This window comes from Cyanistes caeruleus, chromosome 5 (assembly GCF_971803275.1).
Source record: "Cyanistes caeruleus chromosome 5, bCyaCae1.hap1.1, whole genome shotgun sequence".
NCBI lineage: Eukaryota > Metazoa > Chordata > Aves > Passeriformes > Paridae > Cyanistes > Cyanistes caeruleus.
Window position 1 is genome coordinate 46,018,908 of NC_141705.1, and position 24,869 is coordinate 46,043,776.

At 44.2% G+C, this 24,869-nt stretch overlaps 1 protein-coding gene across 2 annotated transcripts in view; it reads left to right on the forward strand.

Annotated features, from left to right (window-relative positions):
* Window positions 1-251: 251 nt before the first annotated feature.
* Window positions 252-24,869, forward strand: part of ELOVL6 (ELOVL fatty acid elongase 6) — a 79,364-nt gene continuing 54,746 nt past the window's right edge. Inside the window, exons 1-2 of one of the 2 annotated variants that reach the window (XM_086889421.1) lie at window positions 252-302; window positions 460-521. In XM_086889421.1, the coding sequence (XP_086745547.1) occupies window positions 508-521 (14 nt within the window). In that variant the 5' untranslated portion in view covers window positions 252-302; window positions 460-507. Of the gene's footprint in view, window positions 303-341; window positions 522-24,869 lie in introns of those variants that run through there. The other variant, XM_086889420.1, reaches the window with a different exon arrangement.

Consider the following 24,869-nt stretch of genomic DNA (forward strand, 5'->3'; position numbering starts at 1 on the left):
CAGCACAGGGGTGGGGGCTTCCTATTTTTGTAGCTATTTTTGACACCTGGGGTGGGGGGGGTGGGGGGGGCCGGGGATTCCTCCCTGCCAGGAGCGCAGCCCGCCGCGGTGCGGCAGGAGCGCCGGGGCTGTGCGAGGGGCGGCGGGGGGCGGGTGTCCCGGGCGGCGGCGGCGGCGGCGGCGGCGGGCGGGCACTAAGACCGCGCCGCCCCCGGGCGCTGCGCGGCGGCCGCAGAAGAGGAGGAGACCGGCGGGCCCGGGAGGAGAGGCGCGGAGGGGAGCGGAGCTATGCTAAACCCGGGGTACCGCTGAGGCGGGGCGGGCCAGGCCAGAGGCGGGGGATCTCCGGCGGCGGGCGCGCAGGGGCCCGGCTCCCGAGGCGGCGGCAGGCAGCATCTCGGCGCGGGGAGCGGCTCCGCAGCCACCGGGCCAATGAACATGTCAGTGTTGACTTTGCAGGAATACGAATTCGAGAAGCAGTTCAACGAGCATGCGGCCATCCAGTGGATGCAGGAAAACTGGTGAGTGCCGCCCCCGGGCCCCGCCGCCCGCCCGGATCGGGGAGGCGCTGAGCCCATCCGGGTGCGCGGGTTGCGCCCGGCCGGCGCGGTGCGGCGCGGCTCGGCTCGGCTCGGCTCTGCGCCGCCGTGCACGGGCACACGGGCGCTGCCGCCGGCGCTACCTGCGCGCCCGGGCGGGGTTCACCGCGCCGGCTTACACAAGGCCGGGGCATCCCGCCGCCGGCGCGGCGCGGCGCGGTGCTCTGCGGGGCCCGAGCCCCACCGCCGCCCCCTCCCGCCGCGCCCCGGCCCTCCGGCTGGCCCGGCGGCGCAGAGCCGCACACGTGCCCCGGCTCTGCCCTCGGCCTCCCTTGCCTCCATCCTTGCCCGAGCCTAGCGCTCCCCGCGCCGCAGCCTCGTTCAAACAAGTTGCGCGTTTGCCCGCGCTCCCCGCGGAGCCCCTTTGCCTTCCCCCTCCCCTCCCCCAGCTGGTATTAAACTTCATTTGCAGCCATGCGGTTATTAACTTTCCCGGCGTGTGCGTGTGGCCGGGGAGCCGGGGCGAGCCGAGCGGCGGCGGGACCGGGGCTGCGCAGGGACCCGTCGGGGCTTCCCGGGTCGCGGCGAGCCGGAGCCTGGCGGCCCCGCCAAGGGACACACGGACGCTCACAGCCGGGCCCGCCGGAGGGGAGCGGCTGTGCCGGGAGACTGCTCTCTGCCAGGCGCTGCCCCGGGGGCATCCCTGGGCCTTGGCCGGTAGCAGGGAGACGAGGATGGAGAGCGCCCCAGCTGCCCTTGTCCGCTCCGCGGGGCCCTCTGAGCTGTGCTCGGGGCCGGGATCCCTCTCTCCATGACGCTTGCCCACCTTGCCTCAGTCCTCGTCCTGGCTTTGTCCACCTGCACGGGCCTTGCGTTCACAGTCTGCCCCCGCTCACCTGTGCCTTGCTGATGCACTGTCCCTGACCACCCTTTCCTAGTGCTCAGTCCTGCCCTTTCTGCTGCTCCTGCAGGCCCCAACTTTTGCATTGCCTGCATGCCCTCCCGTGGCTGTGCTGTCTGCCCTCTTGAGCTCCTGAGGACCTTCCCCATGCCACCCTCATGTGACAGTGCTAGGATAGGACTGCCTCTGGGCCCAGGCTTTGGTGTCTACATTTGTAAGGCAGAATGGTCCGGGATCCTAGGTGGATCTCAGCCAGGGATTTGCTAGAATCCTTTATTGGCTTGTCTGGGGAACGTCAAGAGCGGTATAATTAAATATAATAAAATGACCATTTCAGTGCATCTATGTCTCCCTCTGTTCTGCAGGTGAGTTCATCACCTCTTGAAGGGTGCCTGGTGTCACTCATGTTTCAGGAGAAAAGAGACCACGTAGATATTCTTGGGCTGGGAATATTGGATGCTTCCCATTCTGTCCATGTTGCAGAAGAAAATTGGTATCAGAATAGGACATGCTGGTGAAAGAGGCTGGAGGGGATGATACATGAGTATACATAATAGTCAAATAACCCAGGAGAGATACAGTTTATTTTAAAGAACATGCCTAGCAACTAGCACTCCTGCATCTTCTCCTCGACTCTCCTGTGCTTCATGATGTGACCTTGGGAACATTACATAACCTCTCCTAGTCCTCAGTTTCCCCAGCAAAGAAAGACCAGGGGAGTGGAGAATAATAATGCTGAAATGCCCTTATGAGGTGCTTTAATGACTTAGGTAGTGTTTGCTGAGTGCCTTGAAGATGTCAGGTACTATGTAAATACTAAGCAGTGTTACTAAAATCTCCCTGGCAGTTTCATGTGCTGCAGAGGTCGCCAGCTGGGACTCCATAACACCAGGCTTCCACTTCCCAGGTTCAGAGGAGGAAACTCAGTGTTACACTGCTGCTGTACAGCTAAAGAGACACGATCATACATGTCCACATGCTTTTCAGTCCAGTTTCACCTTCTCTGAGGGAACCGATGAATTAATATCCTTGATTCTCGTGAGAGCGAAGGAGAATGATCTTCCTGTGTCCTGGGAATGTTTTTGGAAATGAAATAGAGCTGTGGCCTCTGAGGTCTCTGTTGTGACAGGCTTTTCCTGAAAATGCTGCTGAAGACTCTTCTGAGTTTCAGGTTAAACTGTGCATTTTTATTTGAATTTGCATATTTATTTGCATTTGAAAAAATGCCCTTGCTTAATGAAACGGGTCCTGTTCAAGCATTAGAGTTTTGCAGGGAGCCGAACTGGTAAAATATAGCAGCTTTTTTTACTTCCTATCAGGATGACTCAATAGGTTTGTGTATGCAGACATCAATGGCAGTACATGGCTCCTGCACTTTGTAGGTGTAGCCTTAATGTGCACATCCTTAACATAAGAGCCATCCAAGGTAAGATTGTCAAGTAGTAGTATGTAGGGATAAACATGTTCCTTTCCTCTTTGAGCAGGACAACAGACTAGGGGGACTTGCTTAAGGGAAGACTGTGGCAGGATTTTATACTGTAATTATTATTTAAATTTGGGTGCAATACTATTACAATGTCTGACATGAAGGTAAACAAATTCTGTAGGTGTGGCATTTGCTATTTTACCTCATCTCAGAACTATGTCTTGTTACCTTGCAACATATACACACACAAAAAAAAAAGGCTGTAGGGTGTTAGGGGGCATGAATTTGCTCTAAGGAGTTGACCCTGACTTTTGGGTTTTGAGATGTCTGACTAGATTCCATATAAAGATGTAGCCTAGTTTGAGGATGGATATGAATCATTTTACATATCCTCTGAGTTCTGAGCTGGTTAAAGCACCATCAAGCCCTTTTAATTAAAACTAAAGCTGGAAAAGCTTGAATGCAAAGCCTAGGGGTAGTGGCATACATCCCTAGGTACTGGTATGGTTGGTCAGGAAGGATCATGATGCAAAGTCTGGTTCTGTTCAGCCAAGGCTTGCACCTCTTTGCCTTGGTCCTTTGAGTGTGCTCCAAGCTCCATCATTCCCTGGGGCAAGTGCATGTCCTCTGCCCTCACCAGTAGCTGGCACCCAGTCTTTTCTTCCCCATCCTAGGGCTTGTTTCCTTACTGCCATTTGCCCCTGAAAATTCAGTCTGAGGGCATATTTGTCTAATGGCAGTGAACGAGGTCCTCCTTCCTTCATTCCAGATGTTCCTGCTTCACTGTATGGAGGACCCCATCCTACAGCATGCATGGCACTGATGCCTCCTCAAAGCTTGGGCCTGGATTCACATTGATGTAAAGAGAGTGCTGTTTTTGAGCAGAAATGAATAGTCTGTTGCCTGATACTTACAAGCTGATGGGTTTCATGCCTCCCTGAATGCCTGGCTTTATATTTATGTACACCTTTATGGTATAGCCACCAGACTGCCCGGCTCTCATGCAGGGAGGCAGGAGTGGCAGAGCGAGGTTGGAGGCTGCAAACTTGGACCTGCAGCCTGATGGTAAGAGCTGCCACTTAGTTGCCTTCCCTAAACTAACAATGATGGGATTTAAGGAGGTTAAAGAACAGCAGGTCCATTTACTGTCATGAAACTCTTTACACTTTATGTTGTGGGGAAAACTGTTGTAAATACACATTGAAGTATAGTGCCATTGAATAACTTTGAATATAAAATACAGTGTCACGTTAAGATACTTCCATGTTGTGTTCAAACTTTCAGAGGTGTGAAGTCAGTATGTTCAGTCAAATGTTTATTAAAATAATTGCTTAAAATTATTTCTCTAATCAAACTATCTCAGCACCTCTTCCCAAACTTCTTCAAAGAGGGAAGTGGTATGAAGCAAATAGTCTGGAGAAGATTTTTTTTTTTCTTTAAACTGCTGCATGAGAATTAATGCAGTTCTAGTCCTTTATCTAGTCCTTTATTTCTTACAGATAAGTATATTTTTGGAGAAAATTCACGGTTCTGTCAGACCTGCAGCTAAAAGTGTTGTAGCTCTGAGATCCCAATTCCCAGCTGCAGCCAGTGAGGCAGCAAAAACTGGCCGGTGCTGAGGAAAGGCAAAGGGACAGGAATGCCTGGACGGGGTGGTGACCACCGGAGTCCTTCTCCATCGTGCTGCAGAGCACCAGGTTCAGGCATCAGCAGAAAGTGACAGTCGTTCCTGTTATAATTGTCTGGCCAATAATAATTATCTTCAGATGTCTGCTGACGAGGGGCTCGCCAATGGGGAGGCAGGAGGCCTGTGCTGACTGCGCCGAGATTATCTGGGAGAGCTGACGTCACACCAGGGCTTGCCTAAAATCACAGAAACTTTTCCTCTGCTGCTCCGCCGGCTGCTGCAGCGCTCCGGACATCCCTGCCCCAGCCTGATGTCCTCCTGCCAGCTGCTGCCCTGAGCAGGCTCTCCTCACTCCTCTCTCTCTCATCCCCCTCCTGTTTTGCTTTCTAAAAAGCCAAGGTTTAACCCTTTGCAGCCAGCAGCATGCTTGCAGGTAGTACTGGGAGGAGGATGAGCAGGATGAAAGTGAAACTGGTTATTTCCTAAAGATGCTGTTGGGCTCTGCTGCAGAAACTGGCTGGTGTGGTTATCATTAACTGAAGTAATGATTCGGTAAAGAGAGAGGCGCTGCATAAGGACTGCTGAGTATTTTTTGGTTTTAAGGGGATCTGACAACTCAAACTGGATTCTGAAAGCAGTTTAATGGACCTTAGATGAGGATAAATGTTTACATACTTGGAAGAAAACATCTGTTTAGGAAGTTATTTTTAACCTTTTGTTACCAAAACTTTTATGTGGCAGAGGCAGAAAATGGAGCCAGTGCTGGGAGAAATTTATGCTTTGGTGTGATTTTCTTTCAAGTCAAAACTAGAGATAAATGTTGAAGGGCAGAGGGTCAGCTAATTTGGATTTGTAAATGCACTTGCCTTTTAATAATTCACAGAAGTACCATCGTCCTAGACAGGTTTGTTTCCTAAATGCAGAACAAGCTCTCCTCATCCACTTAAGGTACTCTTGCCTCATGCAGAATCAAGAGTGAGAGGCTGTGAGCGTATCTCTCCAGGCATATGTGTACAGCAGCCAAAAACTGATGTAAATTACTTCCCCCCCCCAAGCCCCAAGCTCTTGCTAGATGCCAAGTGAAGGATGTAGAGAGGGATGCTGCAGTCAGCCTGTGCTTTCCTCTGTGCTGCAGCAAGGACTCAAAGGGAAGATGTGAATTGGTTCTTTTCAACAGAGACACTATTTTACTTGAGCAGAATTCTGTTGGCCAAAAAAATTTAGCCTACCTCCTACACATGTCATTCTCCAGAGGGGACTTTTCCTGCTTTCTTGTGCAAACTGCCCATGAAGCTGAGCAGAGCATGGCAGAGATGAGAGGATCCACTTCTTTGCCTTTCTTTCATCCTGCAGGCTTTCTGAGCCAAAGACTGATGTTTTGGAGTATAACAGGGTTTTGGCTCTTTGAGAATAGAAGGATGGAATTTACGAGGAATAACAGCAGATGTCCTTTCAGAGTTCAGGTGTTTTCTGTCTGTGTGGGCTTAGGGGAAAAAAAAAAATTAAAAATATGGTGGACACCAAAATATCATCCTGAAGATAAATACATCAGTATTTTCTTGATTCAGCCTACCACTGAAACATAGGCATTGGCCTTTTTTTTTTACTCTTCCTGGAGTATGAACACATTTGACATCATGTTGCTTTCATGATTTTAAACCTCTTGAGAGTGAAGATTTCTCTTCGACTTTGTGAAGGACCACATACTTCTGGGAAAAATAAACTTACAGGAGTGAAGCAAAGAGTAATTTAGGAACTTGACATCATTTTCAGAAGTGAATATGATGTTCAGGAATGTGGATGTTCCAAAACACATTTTGGAAAGCTTTGTTAAGAATTTAGATGCTTTTTCTTTCAATAGAAAAGAGCAGAGATTAAAACATTATTTTTAACTGTAAATTAGCATTGTCTGAAGTATAAAATAAATTTTTCACTGGCTTAAGCTATATCAACATGTGAGATGTTTGTGTAACCACATGACCTGTGTAGTGCTACCCAATAAATTTTTTCTTGCCAGCAGTTTTGTCAGCCCACTTGAGCCTTGCCTTGGGTTGGAGTGGTAGGGTTTTGTCTTCTACTGTGCTGCTTCATCCCTGACCAAAGTGTCCCAGACTGCTGCTACTACTACAGGCTGTGCTGTTCCTGTGTGCATCACAGCCTCACGTCTCCTGGGGCTTCCTGGGTTCTCTGGGGAAGGCTGGTGCAGCCCTGTGGGGAGCTCTGCAGGGACACCCAGGTTAACATTCCACAAGCTGTCAACAGAACAGGAAACAGCGAGGCTGTGGCTGCACCTGGGCTAGTAGAAAAAGAAAATCATATCAGTTTGTGTGCAAGGTTTGCAAATATTATGACTGCTTTCAGAGCCAAAGTAGCAATGGTACTGATACTGCCCTTCAAGGTGTGCCTTGTACTATGTGCTCTGTTGCAAACGGGCAATTGCAAGGCTTGTTGACTTTTTTGAGGACACAAATTTTTTTTGCTGTGAATTTTATTTACATACTAGGACAAGGTGGAAAGACTCCAAAAGCAACATGACCTCGCTTTGCCTAAAGAAGGGACCCAGGTCCCACAGAACAGGCATGGCAGAGCTTGCATCTGCTGAGCAGTCCTTGACCTCCTGTGGGAAGAGCTGGTATTCAGAGTGGGGCAGAAGAGGGGGAGATGCAAGTCAGTGGTTTACCTCATGCCAGGGGAGCTGGGACCTTGCAGAGCACAGGGTAGTGTTCTCTGCAGTGCGTGGCATGCAGGGGAATGGTATCTCTTGAGGATGTGGGGAGACAGATTTCAAACTGAAGGCAGCCATAGCCACTTTTTAGACATTGGGCATCAGTCAGGTGCCTGAGTGCCATCATTTCAATGGAAATCAAGGACCTGTGTCATTTCTGAAAATTGCTCTTTGTGCCTCAGTTCCTCTGCTGTAAAATAGGGAACAGTTCCTTTCTGGGGATATTCAAAGTTGGTTTTCTGCCGTGTCACAAAGATGATCCTGAGATGGTAAGATATAAGTACAATAAAACAGTACAGAAAACATAATGGTCTTACGCTATTACTGTGCAGCTTTACATTTGTACTAGCAGTGAAGAATACTTTCTTCTTGCCAAGGATGTGGGGCAAAGTTTGTCTCCTTGATTGTGGTAACCGAGGACTGAGAAGAGCTGCTGTAATATTAGATGCAAGACAGTTTAGTGTTGGTATCGTGGGATTAAACTGCAAAAGTCCAGACAAATTTTAATTGCAAATTTATGAAAGGAACTGTCCTTCAAATAGTCCAATAAAACTTCAGACTATTCAATATCTGATGATAACTTCTAAACAGAATTTTTAAAATTTGTTGATAGTTTCAGTATGTGAAGTCTGTAAACTGAGTAAAAAAATGAATTGGATATCATCCAGGGTGTGAGCTCGTCAGATTGAATGTGTTGATTTTCATATCTGATGGCCTCAGTTACCCCTGGACATAAAACTTAAGGTCAGTCAAGAGTGTTATTAAGGCCAAATGTCTGTTCTGTATGCCTCAAGCTATCAGTAGTATAAATACACCTGGAAAGAGCAATCCCAGGGAGTGCCAATTAATATTTTAAGGAGAAGAAACAATGGGCCAAGTTAATTTTTGAAAAAAGAGGAGTCTTACCTTTGACTAATAAAATTTCCTGTGTTTTTCTCTTTCTCTCCATCTCTTCCCCCCTTCCTTCCTTCTTTCCTTCCTTCCTACCTTCTTCCTCTCTTCCTCTCTCTTAAGAGCTACTTAAGATAGCAGTAAAATCCCCCAAGTCTAAACAAAAGTGGGATGCCAAATTTGTTGCACTGTGCCATTCAGATAGTGGGTTTATTAATAAATGTTTACAATGTCTGTCTTTTTCCTTATGTAATTTTCCTTTTAGCTTTAACTGGAAATTTACCCTCTAGGTCCCCTGATGTGATTCTCCTGAATGCAGGTCCTCTGTAAACATTAATGGGAAGTTTGTTGTTGCCAACATACATCATCTCCAGACAGCTGAAAGCTGTGACTTTTCTTCCTTTTTGTTCTCCCTGGAGGAGCTGGCTGTCTGACTCCTTTTCCATGTCTTTGCTGGACACAAGCAAAATAAATGTTAGTTATTAGCTGGAAGTGATGTAGACACCTTACATTTCAATTCCTTCTTGTTTCCTCACCTGCCTTGTCTTGACAGCCACACAGAAAACTCCAAGCTCTTTTGTCCACCACATGGATGTCTAGATGCTCTTTTCTACCTCGGCTTTCAGAAAGACTTTTGCTCTGCTGGCACAGTAGCTCTGGGGCTGCCAGCTGCCCTGGACCCTGTTGTTCTTCACCCCAGGACAAGGATCCATCCTGTTCTATGTGTGTGTGGCATCTTCCATGCTCATGGGCATCTGGCCCAAACCCCTGAGCGATTCCACTGCCATTCCCAGGTAAAAGCAGAAGCTATGAGGATGAGCTAAGTGGAACTGCTGATGAGAGTGTGCAGCATTCATTTCAGACTCATGATGAAACAGGTTGCTTAGCAGGTAGAAATATTTCAGGATGCATAATGTTGCCTTTACATTATTTTGTGAGGGCATTTCCCCATTATAGTTTTCCATAAAATATTGCTGTTGGCACTGTCTAAAACAGCATACTGCCTATTTCAGTCTTTGATCTGACCTGACTGCTCCTGTGTGCTTAAATATACCATTTTTGGTCACATGCCTGATAAAGAAAATACTACTTTTGGTCACACGACAACTGTCTGGAAGTGACTTTGCCTCTTTCAGTGACAGTGTACACAAATGATCAGATTATTTTGTTACACCATTATTTGTTGTTTTAGAACTCTGTAAGTACTGTGGAGTTAAATACATTATTTTTAAATCTTGGTTGGGAGTCTTATGCTAGGCAAGGTTCCTTCTGGGCAAGGCACTGCCTGTGGATGCAATGAAAAACTCTTGTCTTACCCCAAACTTGGGCTTTAGTTTAAGACTAGTACCCCAAGCAGACAAAACTCACTATTTTTTAAAAGTTTAGGTAAATTATTGCTTGGACTATGAGAGCCATATCTGTGCAGCATTGCAGGCATTGCCACCATCTCTGTGACCCAGTGGGAAGTTTTGCTTCTGTTCCATTGGAGAGAGAATGGCTCCAAACAGCTGGAGACCACAAAGAAAACTAATGTTGTAGCACTGAAAGGAATCCTCAGTGTCCTTGTTCACTAACTGCTAATACCATGACTGAAATGCATATTTTTAATTTTTAAGAAATTCACATAAGCTTTCCAGCATTTTCCAAGAGCTCCTCTCCTATATCAGTGCTTAGATCATGGTCAAATTCCAAAATTTTGTTTGAAAGATAGGATCAACACCAGCTATTCCTATTGTAACACTTGGAGCCTGACTGTTTCAAGGCTTTTGTATCCAGGATGCTCACCCTTGTTAGGAAATAAAGGAAAACTTATTTTCCAGTTTTTCTGAAAGAAAGATTCTGAAAACCAGTGCCCTGATGTTCATGAGAGGTGGTCCTTGTGTAATGGTGCCCATGCATAAAGATGGTAGTTACAGTAAATGTGCTTCCTACATCCTTCCACATGATTTCTTTTGATCCTGCTCAGGATGTTTACTTGGGATGTTTTCTTTAATGTCCAAGATTCTGGTATTTGGTGATTACAGACAGTTTATAGTACTGTTCACTCAGTCATGTCCTAGGAGCACCTTGCAGGCACTGGTGATGGCATTTGTTGACCACACATGCCTGCTATGTAAAGTGTCTGAGTCAACGGGAAGTGGGCAGCTGAGAGAAATTTTATTGTAAGACCACTCCCTCTCTTACCAAATGTAGAGAGCCAGGGAGTGAGCCAGACCATAGTTATTTCTCCTGATCCTTCTTCTCCCCCATCATGCATTTTCTTCTTTTTTCAGATCCTTACTTGGTTTTTACTTCCTACCACCCTTTTCCCATTCCCCTTTCATTTTCTGTATATCTTTTTCCTCTTAGGAGCAGTCAAGTCAGCAGCACAGGTGGCTGGGGAAGCCCTGGATGTTTCTGTAGAACACTCTGCATGGTGGGGAAACAGCTCGTGCATATTTTGGTGTTGGGCTGGTGGAGCTGGGAAGCACAGGCTTGGCCTTGTGTTGTCTCTGGCTGAATACAAAAAACACTGAATCAGGGTAGTCACACTGCCATCTTCTAATAAAATCACTTGGATCCTGGTTTCTTGAGTAAGTCAATAATAACAAAAGAGAAGAGTGCTTGCTTGTACCTTTCCACAGCCCCATCATATACTGGTATAAAAGGACCCTCTCTCTTAAAAGCCACTTCCCAGTCACCCCATGGAAAAACATTAAATAAAATCCAGAATTAAACAGTGGTTTGCTTCATTGTAAAGATTTATTTCCTAAACCTATGTGTGTTAGCTAAATGTAATGTAGGATCTGGTATGTAAAACAATTATGACAATTCACATATTTTGAAATGGACATTACTCTAAATGAAATATTTGGAAAAGATGTTAGGAGAAAATAAAAAGAAGTTGTGCCTACATGTAGAAAAAAATACCCCAGGCTGATAATACGGGCAATCCAGAGATTAGAGAGAAACTGTAACTGCAAGAGCTGCCTCACAGCTTTTTATTGTGGGGCGAACAAGTAGAGCTCCTTCCTTTGCTTTCTGTAGTGACATGCCCTTGATGGAGAGGAATTGAACAAGGGTAACAAAACAGGATCTTTTAGCATCTATCATATATCAGCATTATAGCTGGGAATACAGATTTTGACCTCAGGCTTTCCAAATGTTCTTCTTGGCTTGGCAGTCCTTGTGACTTCAGCTGTTGGGGTGTCATGGGGCATCTTCCCTAAGGAGTGCTGGTGGCTCTGGGGTAGGTGTGCTAAGTGTGTAAGATACTGAGGGTGATCCTTTGCTGTGTCTCAATGTACTGTTACAAGTACTGTGAGCAGTTTTCATTGCTTCCAATAAAATGGCATACAGGATTAAGGGAGATCCTTGGCAGACCACAGGTATCTCGCCTACGCTTTAATGATCATGGTCCAGCATTTTGTCTTCATAGGCTGTGTCCTGATGACCTTAGTTACGATCCATATTTATTGCTGGCAGAGAGTTAGACTCCTTTCCATTAAACTAGATAGTTTACAGGGGATATGAATTTGGCTTCAGACATCTTTAACTCACTTACCTTGTTTAAATTTTCAAGAATGAGTCTTGACTCAATGGAGTTTCAGGTAGTTCTTGTGTTGTAAAGTAGCTGTGCATCTTGAAAGAGGAGCACTTGTGTTCACTGTATTACCATCAAGAGTTATGGTATTTTAAGAATCCTTTTTCCCTTTGTTAAGATAATACAGAATCCCGCAGTCACATTCTTGGTGAGTTAGATGCTTTAATGACAGAAAGCTCTATAATGCAGCATTTCTAAGAACAGGAAGGATGCCTTGAAACTGGTGGATCCACATAGCCACAAGGGCTGCTCTGAGCGTTGCCTGAAGCCACTACAGCTGGAGGTCTTCCCAGATGAAAACAACCATTTCCACTGACTTTCAGCTGAGGTCTCTCTTCTTAGCTTCCAAGTCCTGTGTGACATTAAAAGAAAGCAAGACTTTGGTTCCCAAGACGTTGGAGAGTCTTCCATTGCATGTACAAACATAAACTTGGTACTATCATGCATTTTTCCTGACTGCTAGATCAAATGCTTCCTCCTAAATGTCAGCCAGTCTGTGAGGCAACAGGGACAGCCTCCCTGTCAGCCAGGTTGCACAAGGGGCTGATAGCAGGGTGGGTTGCCTCGGGTTTGCTGGCACTGGAGTAGCTTGCCAGGGCTGAACTTTGGCCCCTTGCCACACACATGGAAGCACTGCCACAGCTGGGTAAACTGAGCCTTTCATGACTCCTCCTGGGACTGTGATCTCCTGTGGCAGAGTGGCAGGGACCAGCAGAGGCAGAAAACTATCACACTGCTCCAGCTGCCTTGGCTGTGTAGCTGTCCCGAAAGCAATCCTGGAGAAAGCACAGCATGGAGGTGATGTGTCCTAAGTAGTACCCATGATGGCGTCTGTACTGGTGCTTGTGTGCCCAAAATGTTGCACCTATGCAGTTTGGGCTGTTTCATTATGGCTGCAGGAGTGGGGATAAACACTCTTAAGTTGTGAATTTGACAAACATCCCTCTCTAAGTGGATCCCACGGTATGCTGTGATAATGCCCTGTGATGTGGTCCCTAGACTGTCTTGCTTGACCTGCTTCATTCAAAGCGTGGGTAAGGCACCCGTCTGGAGAACTAGAGATTTTCAAGGACCTTCATTATTAAAATTGGGGCCTGGGAATCATCCAAGTCAGTATCCATGATGGGAATGGGAAGAGGATGTAAATTTTTGTGGATGAATAATGAGATGGCTCTACCATTACCTGTAGCTTTGGTGCAGACAGAGATCTGTGTGCTGCTGAAGTTGGACCACAGGCTTCCTGCAGAAATACCAGGGAAGAGTTTTAAATGCAGGATCTGGCTGTGGAGTAAGTGGGTACGTGTGGGAGATCACTAGAAAACAGGAAGGCTAGACTGAAAAGGCCTTGTTTCCCAGAGACAGGCTTAGATGTAATTCTCTCTGTACAAGTGCTCCTCTTCCAGAATAGAACTATCCAGTGTTGAATGAGTTAATATGAGCAATGGCTTAGGCTGCCTTCTGCCATGCTCTGAGGTAGTGGCTGTACACTGCAGAAAGCCTTACAGAACAGAAAGAGGAAAGATGTCATTTCAAGTCAGGCTGTGTTGACTCATAGGAGACATTCTGAAGGTTATGGATATATGTTAAGCAGGTATTAAATAGCTCTTGCTTTATAAATATCATTTGCAAAAGCAAGTATCCTTGAGGCGCCAGAGTATATAAGCATGTGAGTTAATTAGAGTCTGCATTTTCAAAGTGGCGGAACAACAGGATTTAGATCAGAAAAACTGCAAATAAGTTTGCTGGTGACGTGAAATCCAGTGACTTCTGTAAAACTTCCTAGCTTTGTGCCTTGCTTTTTCTTCCCCCTCCCTGCTTTCTGCAGCTGTGTCTCTTGGACTCAGTGCAGTGGGTTGTGATGTGTGTGGCCCCAGAGAGGAGAGGAGCAGCCCCGCTCCCCATGGCTGTTGCGCAGGTTCAGCGATGATGGGGATGTCACAGCAGTACTCTGAGGCACTCAGTCACTTTTGCAGAAAAAGCAGGCTGACAGAAGGAAGAGCCAAACCACAGGCTAAACAGGCTTAGTGGAGCATTTCATGGCCTGCAAAGTGACCAGGCTAATCCTGGAAACCTGCAGCCTTTATCATGACACCTGACACAGCAGCACAGCCAGCCTCCTCTGCTTTACCAGATTTCCATGCTCACACCCCTGTCTTTCTAAACATGGCACAGATTTTTTTCCTTTCTCAGGCTTAAGGGTGGGGGTAGGGTGGGAGCAATGGAAAAAGTCTACATTTAAGTCTTCCCACAACCAGTTTGAAAATTTAGAGGTCCCCCTGCAAAAGGGTGGGGGCCCTCACACCAGGATGGTCTTCTAGGTTGTCAGGGCTATGACTTTGCAGTGTGAGCAGCCTGGTGGTGCATTCAGAAATGCTTGCCTGACTAACATATTGCTAACATTTGCTGACTCACTCTTGCACTGCCTTTTCTTTCTTGTTCCCTGGGATGTGTTGATTTTTATCTCTGTTACTAGGGCTGTGACCCAGACACTGTGTAATCAGTGTGTTTGTGTTTGGCTCCTGTGTGCGAGAGAGGTATTTACATTTGGATACAAACGTTAATATCATTCACCCACAAGTGAATAACAGCAGAGAAATACTGGGGTCTGAAGACCCCTGGCATGGGAAAGAGGGCAGGGACACTCTGCTCTTGGCCAGGGCCATCCCCAGCATCAATGCCTGGTGTTTCACACCACCACCTGCATTTGGTTTTGCTGTCTCTTCAAGCCCTGCTCCCCCAAACTGCTTTGGACAATGAATTTAAATTCAGAATCACAGAATATTCTGAGCTGGAATGGACCCACAAGAGTCATCAAGTCCAGCTTTTCAGTGAATGGGCTGTTGGCAGCTTCATGCTTTCACCTGCAGAAGACTCTAACACAGGCAGCCTGTGTCTGAAAGCACTTCCTAAGTGGGAGCCATAGATGGGCATGGCTAAGAACTTTGGCAGATCTTCTGGGTCCCCACTGTCCTGCTTTTCTAGGAGAAGCATGGGCGATCAGAGGCCCTGATTGCCACCTGCCCTGGTTGTAGGTTGCTCCTGGAAGGGCTTTATCTGGCTGCTCTTCAACAGCTGAGCTGCAGCAGCCCTGCATCCTCACAGCCCAGGGTGCTTTCCCACTTTGATCTCTCACCCAGAGCCATTAAGTGTCCGTGTCTCTTGTCACTTCAAAGAATGCCTGTTCTTGATATGCAGTGTTCATATGCTTCTGGAGGTACAACTCATTTCTTACATGTCTTTTCAAATACTAGTGATCCTACATGATGGTCCTAAAATATTTGAGGGTCCAGGTTAGTATGCAAGGACATTATGTCTTCAAGTTCTTTCCCTTTAAATCTTAGGCTCCCAAACATTTTGTATGAGTAGCACAGATGATTGCAACTATCTTGTCTTCCCAATGGCTTCTAAACTAGCCACCACTGATTTTTCTTGTCCAGCTTGTTTAGGTCTAGTTTGAAGACCATCTCATTAAGATCCCATCACATTACGCTCCTTTCTCTTGTTTTAATCAGATGATGTCCAGTGTATTCACAGTAGTCCTCTTGCAAGGACACTGCATGGCCAGTTACCAGGGAACTAATTAGCAGCTTCTTCCTCATGGTTCAAAGAGCATTATGTACACATTTCCATGAGATCATATCACACAGCATCACCTTGCAGCAGCATTGCTGTAAACAAGACATGCTGTTTGCCTCTCTGCCTTCTCCTTCCTGCTCACCACTTTTGTGTCAGTCTAGGTGCAAACAGACAGCGCTCCCCAACATCACCAAGTGGAATCCAGCTTCCATGGTGCCTTCAAAACTCTCTCTGTGTTGAAACTACAGCCTCTCTGTGCTGGTTCTGCACATCAGCAGCTGAACAGAGCCAGGCTTCTGTGTGTCTGGACACTTTGAAGAACTTTAGCCTGGAAAAGGCTGCCTTTTTGGTTCTTCTTAGGCATGATTGTTTTTTCTCAAGTTAAACAGTATTTATAGGATTTCTTATTGCGGGTTTCAGTATTCCAGATTCAGTGAGATCAGTGATATTTAGCATTTGCAAACAGAAACTTCAGAAAAATCTTGGCATTTTTGGTTGTGACTTTTGTAAGTGCTGAAGGGAGTTTAACATGCAGCTTCTCTGGTGTCTTCTGTTAGCTGTTTCTTCATAGTGGAAATGACTGTCAGCTTCTTGAATCAAGCTCTGAAAGCCCTCCAGGCATTTCAGTGGCAATGCTAAGGACTTGTGCCCAGCTTTACTCACTTTAGCATTTACATTTTTGTCATTGATTCTGAATACATAATGGACCAAGTATATATTCAAACAATATCAGGACAATGTGTGCTTGCACACATGCTTTTGTACATTTGTTAATGCATTTTTCTCAGTCCCTTTGACAGCAGAATGCAGGTTACAGTCTGCTTTTACTTGGAGGGGCGTGCAGTACACCTGAAATCCACTGCCCCAGTATTAGAAATACAGCCCTACCATCTGCCATGGATTTACCCAGACTACACTGGAGTGGGTTACAGCTTATAGTGGGATACAGGAACACCTGTCATTGGTGATATCACCATGTGGGGCAATAAAGCAGAGGAAGTTCTTAAAAAAAGGGAAGAAAATTATCCAAATCCTTCTGAAAGCCACTTGTCTTTACTGAGTTCCAAAAACAGTACCTGGCACCTTGAACCCATACAGTGAGAACTAAATGATGAGCAGAGCTTTTGTTTTACATTAAATTAGCCCGTCTTCTCCATTCCAGCTGCTTCTGAATTTGTGTTATACTTACTGGCAAAGAGTATCTGGCATGACCTATTTGTAAGTCATATATTTAGATTTATTTTGCTCAAGTGAACAGAAGCCAATTCCAGAACCCACAATAATATGAGAGCTCTATCAGTTAGTGGTAGTGTGTATTCTGGTGAGGTCTGCTCTACTGAAATATTTCTTCATTTCTGTTGCCTAAGGTGAGCAGTAAGCTTTTTCTTCAGAGTGACACACTCTCACAGGACTGGGTGAGCAGTGGCACTTCTCCACCTCCAAACTGCAGCACCTGCTCCCAGTAATGTTTTATGTTCCTTTGTGCAGCTGGATGATGAATTTCTGGGATGAAAATCTGCTTCAGTGCAGAGTATAAATGGAAACCAGGACTTTGCCACCCAGCTTTAAAATCCCCTCTTTTGGAGAGTTGAGAAGGCTTTGTTGCCTTATCAGAGTACCCAGTAGTCTGGAAACCCTAAACCTGCACCCACCCTGGTTGACCTCCAAACTGCTGACCCCTTCAGCTTTGTGCCACAGGCCTTCCCCAGCCCAGAGCTGACCACTTGGCTTTTTCTGTAAGATAAAGAAAGAGGTTTGTACCTCTGGAAGGTGCTTTAGGCTGCAGTCAGTCAAGGAAATATCCATGTATTAGTTATATGGATAGTTAGATCTGATTTTCCAGCTGTTTATTTTACAAGCATGTTGGGGCATCTTAATGCAGTTAGAGGTTATTAAGTCCAAGTTGTTAATTTTAATGATTTTAATAGACCTGTAGCATTCCTGTTTAATCCAGTATACTTACTGGCCTACGTTGTATGTTGATACCATTTAAAGCTTCAGATTTGCCAGCTCTCTGAAAGAGTACCTGTATTTCCCAGATACTTGGATGAATTTCTTTCTGCTGCTGCTAACCAACATAGATTTCCTATCTGCATTTGGACTAAAATGTAAAGCCATCTGCAGAAAGGAGCCTGATGCTGTCATTGTAAGCAGCATCACTGACTGATTTTGAAAATGGTGCCTGGATGTGTCTGCCAGGCAGAGGCATTGGGTGGAAGGCTGATTGAGAGAGAAAGAAAAAGATTTGGTTTGGTTCAAATGAGGCATAAAATATTGTACCAGCCAAGGAGGTCTGAGAAGCTGCCCAACAGACCATGTGAGCTTGATCACTGAAGTGAAGCCTAGCACAAGATGCTTTCAGCCCTCTTCAGATTCCCTGGGAGAAACATCCTGCTGGCTACAGGACAACAGAGTAAGTATCAACAACCACTTTTTTTCTGTGTTAGTTGAACATCTTTTCTTTAGGTTTAGAAGTGCTTCTCTACTAATTCAGTTTTAACTTTCAAAGTTTCTAGACTACATTAACATTTAATCTGCCTTCTACTAGCTGGCAGTTTCTATCCTGATTTGCAGTGATTAAAAAGTAATCTAGGTAGGATTTGATGGTATTCCAGGATTCAGGCATTTTGATCTTTTAAGTCAGATTTTAAACTAAAAGCACATTATATGTACACCTTATTTAAAAAAAAAAACGAAACAAAACAACAGAATCAGAGTTTCATTTTTCATGTAAGGACTATTGATGTTTTTCTGATTTACTCAGAATTCTATAACTGAAGCCACACAACGAAAGAGTACTTTTCATTTGACTGGGGGCATCTTTTGTGGCTGGTATCAGAAAAGTATAAAATCAGTTTGTAAGCCCTTACCTGTGGCTGCTGCATTTTTGCTGTTGTGTTGCAAGAAGCAGACCCAGGCAAAGCTTCCACTAATGCCATAGGACAAGTTTTTTCTGTACCATGAGGAACCATAAAAGAATGCTAACTCAGAAAGAGAAGAGCCACGAGGCCATATAAATACTTGTTTCTCTTACAGAGATTATCCCTCTGTGACTTTATGTTTTGTCAAGCTTTTCTGTCTCTTGTTTTCTTTAGTGTATGTTGGCACTACATGTCTGCTGAGTTTCTTTGGATCAGCCTTCATTGTTTAATAACTTGAGGTAATGTGTGCAGACCCTGGTGTTTATTTATTTCACTGGTTTATGAGTAAATCCATCTCAGTGTTTGTTTAAATCTGCTTAAGTCTTAAGCAGTGAGGATGTTGATACACTACGGATGTATTGCAGGCATATTGCAGGTACTTGCACATGACAAAATTTTTTTAATTATAACAAATTACCAAGTGGGAGTGCTGATTGGGGTAGATGACATAGGCCTGTTGGAGTGAGTCCAAATGAGGCCACGGAGATGATCAGAGGACTGGAACATTTCTCCTGTGAAAACAGGTTGAGGGAGTTTGATTTGTTCATTCTGGAGAAAAGGAGGTTCTTGGGAGACCTTAGAGCAGTTTTCCAGTACCCAAAGTGGGCTGGAAGAGAGCTGGAGAGGGACAGTTTACAAAGTCATATAGTGATAGAACAAGGGGTAATGGTTTTAAACTTAGTTTAGCTTTGGATGGGATATAAGGAAGAGATTCTTCACTGTGGGGTTGATGAGGCATTGGAACAAGTTGCCCAGAGAAGCTGTTGATGCTCCATCCTTGAAAATGTTCACAGCCAGGTTGGAGGGGGCTTTGAGTAACCTGGTCTAGTGGAATATGTCCCTGCCCACAGCAAGGGGGTTGGAAATAGATGATGTTTAAGGTCTCTTCCAACATAAACCATGCTGTGATTTTATACTTTTCCATAAACACACCTTAATTAGTATTCATCTAAATTCTTCCTGGCTGCTTATTAGTTCATAAGGGACTATGCTGCACTTTCACTGGTTAAATTCAGTGATTAAACATGTATGAAGAAACCCATCTAACCAAAGCTGTAGTCTGTGGTTCCTGGTGTCAGTGCTTTGTCCGTATGACTTTCATGGCTTGCCTCTCACTTTTTCATGTTATGATCTGTTTAGCTTAAGGTATCTTTTGATCTTTGGCTTGTAAGCAGAAGCAATAAACACTTCTGTAATGTGTCAAGAGCTTTGTAGAGAGAGGAGTCTGTTGTGCCATTAGGTAACTGTTTAGTGAAATAGCTTATCCCTGTAGACACTGAAATGCATTTAAATGGAAATCCTGTTTTTAACCCAGGTTAGGCAAATAACTGTATTTGGAGCCTTCACCAAAGGTTACCCAGTAGTGTAGTCACACTAATGTCAAACACTGTTTTATCTCCCTTGAGTAGAAAAGGCATCCTTGAGTAGCATCATGCAGTGTCTCAATTTTAGGCACTGCGCAAAAGCAAATGTAATGAGCATTGTTTTTTAAAGACCTATAGTACCTGCAGTCATTGACACATGGGGATATGTCTCCATTTCACTAAGCATGGTGTATACTCTTGTGTTTTACATCATTGCATTTTACTTGGTACCAGCCTGGACTGTGGTCCTGCATGAGGTAGTGCCCTTTCTCTTCTTCTGGCACCTGCTTCCAGTTCACCTCAGGGTGAAGACACAGCAAATCTGCGTGCAAAAAGTGAAAGATTCAGACCCAGGTTTCAGCTGTATTAGAGCTTTTGAATGTTGAAATTCTTTGATTTAGATTCTTATTAATTTCCTATAGTGAATGTGAACTAGGTCTAAAATTCCAACATGTTGTACATTTTTAAGTCAATATAAGTTCATTTCATTGAATTCAGAGAGTTTAAAACCTTTTAGGGTTACTTTTTCCAAGTGAAGTCCAGAACAATGCTGTCATTGTTCTTTTGTATATAATTCTGTTCTGTGACTTCTTTAGTTATGTGCAGTACATTTTTGCTATTACTTGGGCAACATTCCTAAGTCTGATAAGAGGTTAATTTAGAAAACCTAATTCCCAAACTACTGTAATTTTAGTGATGTGGTCTGGCATATATTAGCAGAGTTTTCAGCATTATAAATTTGTCATATTCTGCAAGTAGATTCATGGTCAGAACCAAGTTTTAAGTCAAGTAAGTAGGAAATAAAATATCAAGTACAGACTTCCAGAATAAAAAATCACAAGGGTTTAAGCAAAAAACCCACAGGTTTTAAAGAGATGTAATGTTCTTACCTCACAGAAAAAGCTCTCTAGAGAAAGATCACTGCTGTCTTTAGGTTATTCTCTAGAGTCATATTTTTTTCTACTAACAGCTAATCTCTAATACACTTACTGTTCAGTTATAAAATAATTTTTCTTGAAACACCAAAGCTCTCTTCTCTTATTTAGAGTTTCTTCTTTTTGCTCTCCATAGATGGGGCCATGATAACTGTCCTACTATAGAACAGGTATAGCAGACCAAATACAGGCACAATAGTGTCTTGCCAATTTTCTGACAGATCAAATAGGGCAAAATCAGGTAGCCAGATTCCTGAGAGCATTGAAACTTCAACAGGTGATGTGTGGGAATCTGGATGCTCTGCACTGGACTTCAGATTGGAGCTAACTCCAATGGAGACAGACCCTGTATTTAAATGGTAAGCTTTCAGAAGGTGGTAAAATACATAAGCTATTCCTCAGTAACAAAAGGTGATGCAGGAACCTGCACAGGTTGGTGTAACTAGAGTGTCCAGTACAGAATGACAATAATGCTGTTCCTTACTACCTATTATCAGTAGAAGAATGATGGACAGCCCAAACTGCAAACTCATGTAGACACTGCATGCTCTTTCCCCCTTCCCATGCTTGCAGAACTGTGCAGAGATCCATCTGTTCTTCTCTGCACTTCAGAGTCTACGTGGGGAGAGAAAAATCACAGGTTTGCAGTGTTTTTAGGCTCAGTCAGTCTTCACAGAAGGCAAATTTTGAAGTCATTTTGGAAGATCATAATGAATGAATCAGCTAGCCCTGTACTTTTCAGTTGTTAGAATGATTACATAATTCTATATTAGATTTAGTTCAATTCAGTGTAGTTTAGGCAGTTAAAATAGCAGGGAAATAAGCAGGAAGACTGGAGAATGAGTCCAGGGGGAAAAAAATTATGAAAACCTGGTCAGCATCTCAAAGGCTTAAAAAATTAGCTTATTTGCAAAGAACTTCAAGCTGCCATTTCCTTTAAGGCCAAAAGGAATTTTCTGTATTCTGTCAAATATTTTTGGATCACTCCTTATGGCTCCAAAGTGTAAAGGTGGCTAAACCTAAATTTGCTTAATGGGCACTAGAAAAGGGCTATGTATTTTTTGACCTCTTCCTTTCAATCCAGGATGGAGAGAATTAGAAAGAGGAGAAAAGCCTATGAAGCATGGTCTGGACCTTTCATTGCAGACCTGATTAACTTGGGGAGCTCTTAGTAATTATGGGGTTTGTCTTTGTAGTGTCTCTTCAGTGCTGGGCTATGCAAACAGGAAACAGTTGGAGAAGAAATACAGTGCTCTGTTTCCATTGCATTTCCTGTGCAATGCTGAGGGTTGAGCCATTTGGGAATTTTCCCTTAATTGCACCCTTGGTTGTGAGAGGCGTGTTGATTGAGTTCAACAAGACCCAAGTTCTGGGTCCTGGACTTCATCATCCACAGCAACCCTGGGCTGGGGGGAAGAGTGGTTGAAAGTGGCCCTGTGGAAAATGACCTGGAGATCCTGGACAATTGGCCAAGAAGGCCAATGGCATCCTGCCTTGTATCAGTAATAGTGTGGCCAGTGGGACCAGGCCAGTGATGAGGTACTCAAGTCCAGTTCTGGCCCCTTCACTGCAAGAAAGGTATGAAGGTGCTAGAGTGAGTCTACAGAAAAATGATGGAGCTGGTGAAGGGTCCAGAGAGTGAAATCCTATGAGGAGCAGCTGAGGGAGCTGAGATTATTTAGCCTGGAGAAAAGGTGTCTCAGGGGGATTTTATGGTTCTCTTGTACAATTACCTGAACAGAAGGTACAGCCTCATGGGGGTTGGCCTCTTCTCCCAGGCAACAAGTGACAGGACAAGAAATCTTCATGCCATAGTCTAGTTGACATGGTGGTGTTCAAAGGCTGGACTTCATGATCCTGGAGGTTGTTTCCAACTTAACTGATTCTGTGATTCTGTGGCTGATTTCACCTCACACGCCTGCCTACACACACACCCGCTTGGAAGTGATTAGGGCAAATTGCCTTGTGTAATGAATGGTGCTTCAGCTCAGTTTGCTAGCTAAAAAAACTGAGGGCTGAATTCAGTCCTCAGTTTCGCAAGATGAGTTGCAGAGAGATTGTGACCCTCTTGCCAGCTGTGGGAGGAAGATAGCATGGTATGAGCTTGGCACCATCCTCCCTTCAGGCAATCCCAGAGAAGTATCACCGTGATTATGGCTTCTGCTGGTTGCAGGTAGCTACACAGTGTGGTTGGGGAATGCGCCCCTGCCCTTTGGTCACACATGGAGTTGTGTGTGTTGCACAAATAAGCATTACTATATATAATCCTCTGAGCTCTCCGGGATGAGCTGCACTGCTTGCCTTGGGGCTTCCTGTTTGTTGCCATGTTGCTGTAGTAATAGTAATGACATAACTTCAAATCAGAAGAGATTGTCTTAGGCAGGGAAGTCCATTGAAAGTTTCGTGAGTGCCAGCAAAATGAAATTAGGACATCAGGGTATCCATAACCCCTTGAAAGTTCAATGAATTTGTGCATAATTAATAGCAGTAACCAAAGCAGAGCAGCAGTTGAACACTGGCCTTTGCTTGTTTTGGCAACTGCTTGGTATGTCCATTTTCTTGACTGAGAAGGATCAAGACCAGAAGCAGGTTTCATTGCTATCAAACTCAGTGCCACTGGTAAGCTTTAGCACTGTTGAAGATCTCAGAATTGTGTCGTTCTTTCATTTGCCTTCAGAGATGCATTAGTTCTGAGGTATCCAAAGGATGAATTTGGCTGCATATACACCAAAAGATTCTAGAATTGCCCAAGATGACTAAGATTTTTCCAGATTTCTGTAGTGCTGATATGGAAAAGGGTGCAGGCATCTGTTCTCAAAGTCCTCCTGTAAGTCTGGAATTAAAAACTGTAGGGTTTTGTGATACTCGCTAGAGTATTTATCTGGATTCTCCAGAATATGTAGCTGTGCTGTAGAGAGGGATGCATGTATACAAGTAAACTTTTGAAAGGCAATTTTAATGGAGAAACAATGAAATGACACAGTATGGGGATTACTGCCAGAAAATGCTTTAAGCACAGAAAGGTAAATAAAAAATAAGTGCATGGTCAAACTTAAAGTCAATTACTTTATGTTGGTTTGTTTGTTTGTTTGGCTGGCTGGTGAGACGTGCAGTCTTTGGTAAGATGATTTTTCTTGGTGTGATTGTGTATGTAAATATCACTGGTTGGATTAGAAGTTTCTGTGTGAAATGCCATTTGGCTTCTCCCTGAGTTTTCATTAAAAAAAAGTATTTTATGATCATCCAACTTGAAGTATGAGATTGGATTGATAAGATGTTCATAACTATAGAAAAGAATACCTTTTAAATCTAGTGCAGAATTACTCTTTTTACATGGTTGTATTTGGAGGGATGGTATTTAAATTACAGTCTAGATTAATTACAGGAAAACAATTACATTCATGCATCTACATTTTAGAAGTTCAGTTTCTTAATTACAGGAAAACAATTACATTCATGCATCTACATTTTAGAAGTTCAGTTTCTTAAATCTATTTGCTGAATAAATATCACCTTTCTGGAACTTTCACAACTGGGTGATTTGTTCACTTGCACAATCCAGAGCAATTCAAAGAAGGCAAGAGGACAAAGATAAGCTTGGTTTTGTAATGATAATGCCAAAGGCCTTTATTTTTATGCAATTAAAATTTCACCTTAAAATTGCGTAGTGAGTTGTTTGCAAAGAATTTCCTTTGATTCTTCAGCCATCTTATCACAAGAAATATATGTAAGACATGTGTTAAACAGGTGCTGAGCTGCACTTTGGAGCTCTTCTGGGCTGTGGTGGTTACTTCTGATGAGGCAGTGGTTAAGGTCACAGGTGCTTTTAGTTGTAGCCATCTTAAGTTTGTCTGCTTTCATATTTTTTCCCAAGGGCTGAGGATGACCTCCAGTGAAACATTTGTGGGTAGCTTAGCCATTTTGCAGTTAGTCTTGTGCCTCTCAGCCTCTGAGTGCTTTGGTATTTGTTTTTTATAGCAAGAAGGAGGAAATCCCACCTTTTCTTGATTGTTTTCAATCTTTGGTGAAGTGCCTTGTAGAGAAATCAAGCACAGAGGGCCCTTGTTTAATGGTACATCCACTATGCTTGGGGGTCATCTGATTTCAAACATCTCTTTTGGAGGATGTGCCAGTGCATCAGCTGTTGTTGTTACAGACAGGTTTTTCCTTCCACAGAACCTGCTCAAGTCAATGTCCAAAGAGACAAACATGGAATAAAGCAAAAAAAAAATGTTATGATATTGAAAAGTTATGTATGTATCCAGCATTGACAGTATTATTGCAAAGATGGAAAAGTTGTGAAAGAGCTGTCAGATGATTCAAGGGCTGCAGAAGATGCCCTCTGAGGAAAAATTTAAATGTTTATCTGATGATTTTATCC